This window comes from Mesoplodon densirostris, chromosome 6 (genome assembly GCF_025265405.1).
Source record: "Mesoplodon densirostris isolate mMesDen1 chromosome 6, mMesDen1 primary haplotype, whole genome shotgun sequence".
NCBI classification, from domain to species: domain Eukaryota; kingdom Metazoa; phylum Chordata; class Mammalia; order Artiodactyla; family Ziphiidae; genus Mesoplodon; species Mesoplodon densirostris.
In genome coordinates, this window is record NC_082666.1 from 13,026,471 (window position 1) to 13,036,978 (window position 10,508).

The 10,508-nt window shown below is 52.5% G+C and overlaps 1 protein-coding gene across 1 annotated transcript in view; it reads left to right on the forward strand.

Annotated features, from left to right (window-relative positions):
* The window catches only part of LOC132491939 (tubulin polyglutamylase TTLL11-like), a 142,105-nt gene extending 132,307 nt beyond the window's left edge, over positions 1-9,798 (forward strand). The window contains exon 5 of the mRNA XM_060101009.1: positions 9,031-9,798. Coding sequence (XP_059956992.1) covers positions 9,031-9,323 — 293 coding nt within the window. The 3' untranslated portion in view covers positions 9,324-9,798. The remainder of the gene's footprint in view (positions 1-9,030) is intronic.
* The last annotated feature ends 710 nt before the right edge of the window (positions 9,799-10,508 follow it).

Below are 10,508 nucleotides of genomic sequence, written 5' to 3' on the forward strand. Positions count from 1 at the left end.
GTAAGGGCCTGAATTGTGTGACCTCTGAAGTCCTTTCCAAGCGAGAGATTGTGACCACTTGCTGAGGGTTGAGTGATGAACCTTAGAAGGTCCGTTGGAGCCATTAATCCCACAAGAAATGTCTGGAATAGCACAAAGGAGGTGCAGGAAGTGGTCACCAGCCCTCTAGCCTGTCTCCCCAGACAGTGACTCAGGAGCTTGCATTCTTGTCATGGTGGAATCAGGGGTGACACTGGCTGGGACTGGAGCGGGACCTACCAGCCACTCTGCACCGGCCAGTGGCATGACCTATGATTAATGAAATGATGGAATAGCTGCTTTCATCTTTGGTTATGTTTGTCATTTGGGTGCCGCGGGCACCTGGGGGCAATGATTTTTCTCTAAGGCCTATTTATGGTTCATTCCTGACACTTAGTAATTTTTCCATCTAGCCAAGGACAAAGGTGATGGTGACTTGTTGCTGTAATGTTTAGATACAATGACTGTGCATGTGCAACTTCTGTCCCCCAGCCATGGGGAGCGGCAGAAGAAAGGCCATCCCTCCTGTCCTTTAAAGGGTGGGCTTTGAAAGGTTTCCATCTGGTTTGGGAAGAGGTGGTGTCAGCAGCAGTGGGGGGCCCAGCGCCACCACTCCCAACGGTGCAACCTTGGGCATGGGAAGTGTGACCTTGGGCATGGGAAGCGTGACCTTGGGCATGGGAAGTGTGACCTTGGGCAAGTGGGAAGTCACTCCTCTCGTTTGCACAGTGTGAACATTAACAGGACCAGCCTCTCTGGGTTGCGCATTTGGGGAAGACGCACAGTGTGAGTCCTGGCGGGCAGAGCATCCTCAATAAATGTGGTTTGTGATTCTAAGTAGCATCATTTTTAAAACATTCAGAAGCCACCATCCCTCCTAATGCTTCTGGAATCCTGAGAAACGGTCCAGTCCTCTGCCCATTTTACAGAAGGGGAAAGTGAGGCCCGGAGAGGGGGAGTGACTGGCTCAAAGCCACGCTGTGTGGAGGGCACAGAGCACGTGAGAATCCAGGTCCTCTAACCCCCGCTTGCAGGATATTTCCCCCTGTAATCCCAGTCAATTGGTTCATTGATTTCCACAAACGCTTTTTGAAAGCCTGCTCTGTGATGGCTGGAGATGGGGGTGAAGACTCCCCGGCGTCACAACAGCCTAGTGTGGAGACACGCTGTCAGCTATTGCAATAAAAGAAGAAAATGAAACCAGAGTTATGACAGCACTCCAGGCAGCGGGAGGTGAGAGGGCAGACATCAGAGTGGGGAGATGACTGGTATTTGTTAAGCGCTGTATTGGGCTTTTTCTGGGTGGTACCTTGTAAAAGCCACTCTTTACAGATGAAGAAACCAAGCCCTCCAGAGGCGAAACGGCTCCCGAAAGACTAGACAGCTAGTTCACGGCAGAGCTGGAACTGAGACCAGCCCATCAGTCACCACTCCACGGAGCCAAAAGCCATCTCCCAGGAGCTGCCCAGGTTTCATCTCCCGCAGTGGAGCCCTTGGAGACCCCGGCCCCAGGCCTGGAGGGACCGTCGTAATGCCTTCGGGGACCGTGCAGCTGCAGATCAGTAACAGGCTGCAAGGCATCCCCAAAATGGAGAGAAGACAGATCCTTGTGATTAAGCATCTCGGAGTTGGTGCAGCCGTCACATAGCGCTTGTGGGGAACATTCCACTTCACAGATAGGAACCACTAAACTAATTCAGGTCAAGGTCACTCAACTTGATTTCCCATCAACGATTCCAAACAGGAATCTTGTATACTTATGCGCTTAAAATTTCCCTATGAGAGGGTCTTCCCTGGTGGCGCAGTGGTTGAGAGTCCGCCTGCCGATGCAAGGGACACGGGTTCGTGCCCTGGTCCGGGAGGATCCCACATGCCGTGGAGCGGCTGGGCCCGTGAGCCATGGCCACAGAGCCTGCGCGTCCGGAGCCTGTGCTCCGCAACGGGAGAGGCCACAACAGTGAGAGGCCCGCGTACCGCACACACACACAAAAAATTCCCTATGAGAAAGAAACATCTATTCCAGGTGAGTAATGAGAAAGAGATTTAAAGGTTAGGCCAAGAGAAGGAATCGGCGAATAGCTGTCCTAGCCCAGCACACCAATTTTTGAAATAGAATTACTAGCAAGGAAGCACAGGTATTTTTGAGAGGAAAAAAAAAAAAATCTCATATTCAGTCTGAGGTAATATCCCTGGCTGTCGACAACGATTTGGATTTAATTATATCATATGTGCGAACGTGCTCTATAAACTATAAAATAATACATAAATGTCAGATGTTAAGAAAGAACGCGGTGTCGGAAAGAGAACTGTGGGCTTGAGAGTCAGGTAGGGTTTAAATGCTGCCTCGTCCACTTAGGGGGACCTTGACGAGCCACTCGGCCTTTCTGGGTCTCAACTATAAGTGGGGAATCCTTGTACTAACGTCGTCTTCTGAACGTTACTCCGAGAACCAGACAAGAAAACAGATATTCTTTGGAAACTGGCAAGTGCCCTGCACACGGAAGGTGTTATTCTCGTTTCCATCCTTAAGCCCCAGAGTAGACGGTGGGATTATCGCAGAGCAGCCACCAGCACTGTCATTAAGTCCTGCGTGCAAGGTCCCCTCCCTGGGCATGGAGGGGAGCGGGCTTGGAGCCAGGAGCCCATGGGCCCGCCCTCACCAGGCTGATGGACACAATGAGGCCATGGTGTGTCAGGGGCTGCATCCCAATATCCAGGTGGCAGCCTCCGTGAGAGCCACGTGGATGGCTACACTGGAATGTTTCGAAGGCTGCTTTCTCCAGTGAGGTCCATCAACTCAAATGAAGTTTCAAAAAACACTCAGCAGCTTATCTTCAGGCACAGGGGGCAGGTGGGGAAAGCCTGTTTGCAAAGCCTAGCAGAGGGGACTGCACCTTCTTGCTGACATCCAGCAGAGATGAGGGGGGGCTCCCTCATTCACTGCAAGGCAGCATCGTTTCTTCCTTCTAAGTGACTGAAAGTAACACCCCGACTTGGCCATCTCTTTGAAGGCTCTTGAAGCAGCAGCAGAGTAAAGAAGTTATGGGAATGGTCCTAGGGTCAGCCACCTTACCAGCTATATGAATTTGACAAGTCTCTTGAATATGAAACGGGATTGATGGTAACACTTGCTTCATGAGATTTCTGAGAGATTCATTCAGTTAAATAACACAAAGGCATCCCTTAGCCCAGGGCTTGCACGTAACGAGGGCTCAATGAATATGAAGTGCTACTGTTTCCTTTCATCCCTTTTACTGTAATGGGTCACTGAAGGAATGTTACCAAAGAGACGCTTCCAACTCTGCATCAGAGCTGTGAGGGGTGTTCTGGCAGGGCTGGTGGAGGAGCAGGGAAGAGGGGTAGGGTCTCTTACACCTTTCCTAAATAGCTCAAGTAATCTCAGAGACTTGGTAAATGCTAGGTGAGCATCCCAAGTACTGGGTGCACTGCAGCAGAACCAAGCTACGGACCAGGGTGCTATGGACTAAACCCCAATTCATATGTTGGAACCCTAACCCTCAGTTTGACTGTATTTGGAGATGGGGCCTCTGAGGAAGTAATTAAGGTTAAATGAGGTCATAAGGGTGGGGCCCTGATCCAATAGGACTGGTGTCCTTATAAGAAGAAACACCAGAGAGCTGGCTCTCTCTCTCTGCCATATGAAGGCACAGCAAGAAGGCGGCTGTCTGCAAGCCAGGAAGAGAGCCCTCACCAGAACCGAACCACACTGGCACCCTGATCTTGGACTTCCCACCTCCAGAGCTGTGACAGCTGTTGTTTGAGCCACCCTGGCTATGGTGTTTTGTTATGGTACTTGGCAGCCCAAGCAGATGAAGATGGGGGAGAGAGGTGGGCAGTGGGATTGAAGAGGAGAAAGCTTGTTCTGTGCATCCCCAAAGGTTCTTTTTTTTTTTTTTTTTTGCGGTATGCGGGCCTCTCACTGTTGTGGCCTCTCGCATTGCGGAGCACAGGCTCCGGACGCGCAGGCTCAGTGGCCATGGCTCACGGGCCCAGCCACTCCGCGGCATGTGGGATCTTCCCGGACCGGGGCACGAACCCGTGTCCCCTGCATCAGCAGGCGGACTCTCAACCACTGTGCCACCAGGGAAGCCCCCCCAAAGGTTCTTGATTGCCCAGTGCTATGTTTCTCAAAGGCCATGCTCTTAACTTCTTTACTGCACTGTCCCCTCAAGAGCCCTTCAAGAGATGGCCAAGAGGGAGTGTTCATTCCCAAGCTTCCTGATCACCCTTGTGGGTCGAATCCCCAGAACTGCAGTTACAAGTGCAGTAGCTAGGGCCTCATCACCAACAGACAATCCCCAGGGGACGGGAACAGGAACCTGCATTTCTGGCAAGGTCCCCAGGCAATTTTATGCATAAAATGTTTGAAAACCACAGGCCTTCAGAGGAAGGCCAGTCCCTCAGCCTGCTGTTAGAGTCCCTCTTTCATGAGGGCTCCTGACTCACCCTCACACCCACATCCACCCCATCGGCAGGCCACAGAGCCACAGGCATGACCCCCAGACTCTATTCAGAACCTCAGCATCCCTCACCACCTCCACCACTGCCGTCTGGTCCGAGCCACTGTCAGCCCTCACCTGGACCAGCACAGTTAGCCCCCTAATGGGTCTCCCCGCTTTCTTTCTCATGTGCCCCTGCCACCTGCTGTCAATGCAGCAGCCACCCTGACTGTGTCACTTCGAAACTTCCCAGTGGCCACCCATCTTCCTCAGCAGGAAATTCAAAATCCCACCTTGGTCTGCAGGGCCCTTGTGGCCTGGCCCACTAGAACCTTTCAGGTCTAGACTCCATCAGTACAGACAGAGATGGGCAGTGCCTCACAGAGGGCAACGGAGCTCTACCCCCTTAGCGGTTAAGTGATGACGCTGGAAGAAACCGGGGATGTGAGGTTTCTCAGAAACCAAGAGAGGACGTAATGCAAAGTTGGAACAAGTTCATGCTTTTCCAGCTCCATCATTAGTCTTTTAAAAATAACTGATTGAGTCTGCTTTCAATCAGAGTGTCTTAAAAGGCATTTTTAGCCCAAAGTCAAGCTTCTCGCAGTTCGGGGGCAGGCCCTTTCGCAAGCAGGCCCCTTTTTGCAGATGGTCTTTGGCAGTGGAGAAAGAACAGACTGAACTCAGCAGTGGGAGGAGGCGGGGTGGGGACAGGTTCTCAAAGTGGGGTCCTGACCAGCAGCCTCATTACCACCTGGGGACGTGTTCGAAGTGCAGGTTTTCAGGCCGCACCTCAGACCTTCAGAACTAGGAACTCTGGGGGTGAGGCCGCAGTCTGTATTCCAACAAGCCCTCCAGGGGACTCTCAACAGAATCAGCGGTGCCTGAGGCCTGGGTTCAAACCCCAGCCCTGCCACTTACCAGTGTGTGACCTGAGGGCAAGTTATTGCATCTCTCTGGGCCTCAGTTTTCTCATCTGCACAATGGGAGTTGTAGTGAGGATCAGAGCACCAGGCGCAGTGTACGTGACCCATGCATGAGTCAGTAATGTCCATTCCCCTTCATCCCCACATATATATGTACGTATATATATAACACATATATATAATATACATATATATAACTTTTATCAAAGTAGAACACATGCAGAAAGTTTGCATTGTATTTTTTCAAAGTAATGATTTCAAATTCAAATAGTAGCAAAGGGTTCATAATTAAAAGCAGCTGCCCCTGCATCACCTCTTCCTACTCTCTAGAATTTCCCATTGCATGTTTTTTAATTGCACACGTTTACTATAGAAAATCAGAAAATGTAGACAAGCAAAAAGAAAACCAAGTATAACACATTAAATCCCATGTCTCATTTTAGAATGTCTTCTTCCAGGTTTAGCCATGTTTTTTCCTCCAGAAAAGGTCTTCATTGTATTTTTTTGGTGCGTTATAGCTCTAATCACAGCCTGCCTCCAATTAAGGGAAGGAAACGAGTGTTGAGAAAAGGTGCTCAATTCTCACTATTCAGAGTGTAGACCAGCAGCCTGGGTACCACTGGGAAGCTTGTCAGAAATGCAGGGGGGCTTCCCTGGTGGGGCAGTGGTTGAGAGTCCGCCTGCCGATGCAGAGGACACGGGTTCGTGCCCCGGTCCGGGAGGATCCCACGTGCCGCGGAGCGGCTGGGCCCGTGGGCCATGGCCGCTGAGCCTGCGCGTCCGGAGCCTGTGCTCCGCAACGGGAGAGGCCACAACAGTGAGAAGCCCGCGTACCACAAAAAAAATAATAATAATAAAAAAATTAATTCCCAATCCTATTTATGGGCTTCCCTGGTGGCACAGTGGTTGAGAGTCCGCCTGCCGATGCAGGGGACATGGGTTCGTGCCCCGGTCCGGGAAGATCCCACATGCTGCGGAGCGGCTGGGCCCGTGAGCCATGGCTGCTGAGCCTGCGCATCCGGAGTCTGTGCTCCGCAACGGGAGAGGCCACAACAGTGAGAGGCCCGTGCACCGCGAAAAAAAAAAAAAAGAAATGCAGGGTCTCGGGCCCCACCCCAGAATCTGCATTTTGACAAGATCGTGGTGACATTAAAGCTGGGGACGGGGGTGTAGACCGCAGAGCTCCTGACACTTGCAGTCACGAACTGTTCCTTACAGTCCTGGATGAGAGACTCGAGCCAGAATGTAAATGCATGTGGCTTCCTTTACAAAGAGAAAGACTTGCTACAAAGTACTGCCAGCTGAACTAAGCAATGTGATGAATGAGGAGGGTGATTTACCTTCTGGCCAGAGCTCCTTAGCTTGTCAGGGACCAGGGACACACAGTTCCTGGACTCGGCACCCGTGGGTCGACCACACTTGGAGTAGCGGTGCTCTTGAGATCACACGGGTGGGAAGCTGGGGGCTGGGACTGCACTGGGTTTCTCGGGCTTTAGATCCTGGCCTCTTCACCCTGTGTGTACCAGATCCTCCCACCGACTGTAACACACACACACACACACACACACACACACACACATGCACGCACAGCCTAGGAGAGCCCTGGCCCAGAGTCGGTGATTAGGAAACGTCTGTCTCCTGGTTGTAGACTGAGGCCTCCATTCCCCAGTGTCTCTGTCCGCACCAGGCCTCTGTTTACATTAAAAGGGTTACTGTCCTCTTTATCAACACCTGTCAAGACCAAGCAGGGGGCGTGCAGAAGGTCTGGAGTCAAGAGAAGCCAAGCAAAAAAGCTTTGATGGACTTAGAAGAAGATTAAGAAAAAACAACTTTGCTCAGCTCAAGTTTCCGACGCAAAAAGACCTCTCAGATCCCAAGGTCCATATCCAGTATTTACAAACTCCAGGCCAGGCTTCTGCCTGCAGTGACAGAGCAGGCAACTAAGCACGTCTGAGCCGGGAAACAAGGCCACTGGGAAGGTGTGGATTAGTGGAGTGGGGACTGGCCTCATCCAGAATACTGTGTGGCATTTGGTATGGCTTAGAGCCACCTTCCCCAAGAAGTCCATGGAATCCCATGAATGTGGATCACGGGGTTCATTTTTTTTTTTTTTTTTTTTTTTTTTTTTTGCGGTACGCGGGCCTCTCACTGTTGTGGCCTCTCCCGTTGCGGAGCACAGGCTCCAGACGCGCAGGCTCAGCAGCCATGGCTCACGGGCCCAGCCGCTCCACGGCGTGTGGGATCTTCCCCGACCAGGGCACGAACCCGTGTCCCCTGCATCGGCAGGCAGACTCTCAACCACTGCGCCACCAGGGAAGCCCCACGGGGTTCATTTTAACTACGACACTGGGAAGACTCAGAACCTTTCATGCAGCACAACATAGTTAAAAGAATGGGGAGTCAGAGTTTGAATTTCCAGGCCACAATTCTCTGGCTCTGTGACCTTAGGGAAGTTACTCGACATCTCTGATTGTTAGTTTCCTCATCTGTAAAATGAGGCATCATAATAATGACCTCGAAAAGGCATGTCTGTGAAGCACCTGGCACCGACTCATCCATTCATTCATTAACTCGTGTAGTCTGTCCCTCTATACGGAGCGCCTGCTGGGGACCTGGCACCAGGGGGACTGAGGTGAGCTGGAGCCCGCCGTCCAGAGGGAAGATAGAGATTGTTAAAGAACCACATAAATAAACCCTGAACTAGCCACCAAAGGTGCGACAAAGAAAAGTGCCCGAAGCCTGTACCAGGAGCTGGATGTAATCTGGGGCTCAGGGGAAGTTTAGCTGAGTAGGTGATTTTCAGCTGAGATCCCAAGGATGAGTAGGAGTTTATGAGGCAAAGTAGGAGAAGAACATTCCAGGGGCATAAGGGGGACTCTTATTAATACCTTCCAGAACATAGTTTTGGGTAGAGAAGGGGTCAGGTATATTTTACTTTTCAAGGTAAAATTTACATGTAGCAAAATGCACCAATCTTAAGGTAATATAATTTGCGGATTTTGACAAATGCACACGCTCATGTAACTGACACCCCTATGAGGATATAGAACATTGCCATCAGATTGGGCTCATCTTCATACCCCTTTCCCTTATTATAAACGTAGTGCGATGGGTTTTAATGGGAACATCTGACGGTGGTGCAGAGGGATAAGGCTTCGGGCTAGGTTTAAATCCCAGCCCCACAGCTATCTACCCACTGGGCTTTGCCCAGGTCTCTCCACTTCTCTGAGACTCAATTTCCCCATCTGTAAAAAAAGGTTCATTGACCCTTCTTCACAGGGTCGCTTAAGGGTTGAATCTGCAAGTGGTTGCAAACAACCCAGCTAGACTTTCGCAGGGCAGGCACTCTGAGTCAGCCACGTTTCGTTTCCAGAATGAGACAGCGGTGGGGAGAGAGCCTGGTGGTTGGAGTCGGGTCTTCCCAGGGCAGCGTGCCGAGCCACCTCTGCACGCACGCGCGTGCACACACACACACACACACACACACCACTAACCTGGTGGTTGGAGTCGGGTCTTCCCAGGGCAGCGTGCCGAGCCACCTCTGCACGCACGCGCGCACACACACACACACACGCGCACACACACACACACACACACACACACCACTAACCCCAGTCTCTCACCCACAGGGATGTGCCTGCAGGCCTTCGTGGAGGCTTTCTTTTACCTGGCCCAGAGGAAGTTCAAGATGCTACCACTCCACGAGCAGGTAGCCTCGCTCATTGACCTGTGTGAATACCACCTGTCCCTGCTGGACGAGAAGCGCCTGGCATGCGGCCGGAGCTCCACATCGGGGGGCCGACCCCCTCACAGCGGCACCCCGCAGGAGGCCACCCCCGCAGCCCAGCTGGCTGAGGGCCATCCCCCGCCCTGCACAAACAGTGCCCTCAAGCTCTCCCATTCCAGACACGCTCTGTCCTGAGGGCCGCTCTGTCCTCCCAGAAGAAGATTGAGCCCTTCCGAGCCCAAGAGACCCCCAGGCTTCCTGCGGGGGGAGAGATGGCAGGATGCTGAGAATTCCCACCTGAGATTCCCCCCAGTCGTCTCCATGTTCTGCTAAGCTGCACTTCCAGAGGCTGCCTGATTCTCAACCGCCCTCCTCCCAGCACCTCTTGGTGGCCCACCTGCTTGCGAGCCATCAGCGGACAAATGATATCCAAAACGTGACAGATGGCCTCTTCTATTCTGGGCTCATGGGAAGCCACAGCCGGGGATAAAACTGCTGTGTTTGGGGAAGGGGGCACCAACAACCCGAAGACGGAGAGCTGCGGAGAAGAAAGAACTTGAGGCAGCCGAGACTGGGGTCTGCTGAGGCCCCAAAGAGAAAACGGTTAGAGCCCAGGGACATCATGTGCACTTCCTACCAGCCATTCTGTGAAAATGAAGTGGAAATACCCAGCAGGCCTGCGGGACTCACCCACCGCAATCATGTGCTATGTGGGTGTGGTTAACAGACCGACCTCGTTGATTTCATGAGCTTGCCTGTTGCTGCAGTGTTGCATGTGTTGTTCATCAAGATATGATTAACTAAGCGGTAACTGAGGAAGGCTCCTGAAGTCTCAGAGCTGGCAGGAGCCTCTGAGATCATTTTGTTTGACCTTGGCCCCAAAGCAGGAGTCCCCCAGTCACGTGGCCTCGGATTGAAGCCCTGCATGGGTGGGGTGATCACCAAGTGTGCCCAGAGTGTGCAGGGTGCCCTGGAGGGGAGGAGGGGGCTTCAGAGGGAAGGATAGTAAGACCTGCGTCAGGACCAGAGCGAGCGGGAGCTGGATGTCAGAAGCCGGGCAAAGGGGAGCCGTGCCCTCCCATCCATGAGACCCGTTCCCTGTCTCCATCCGTGTCCCCAGGCAGCCCCCGCTCAGAGGGGAAGCCTCAGAGGCAGCCAAAGGTAGCATTTTGGAAAATGGCCCCAGGCAAGTCAGGGTCCAGGGCCTGCTGACCACAGGCAGACAAGAGACTGCCCTTGTACAGCCAAGCTCTCAGAGTGTTGTTGGATTTGGGGTTAATGGGGCCCTTTCCAGAGGGTCCTTGTTATAGGACCCTGGGGGCCCTGGATTTAGCTGACCATCAGGCTCTGAGTGAGGAGCATGAAGGGTCTTTGAAGGCA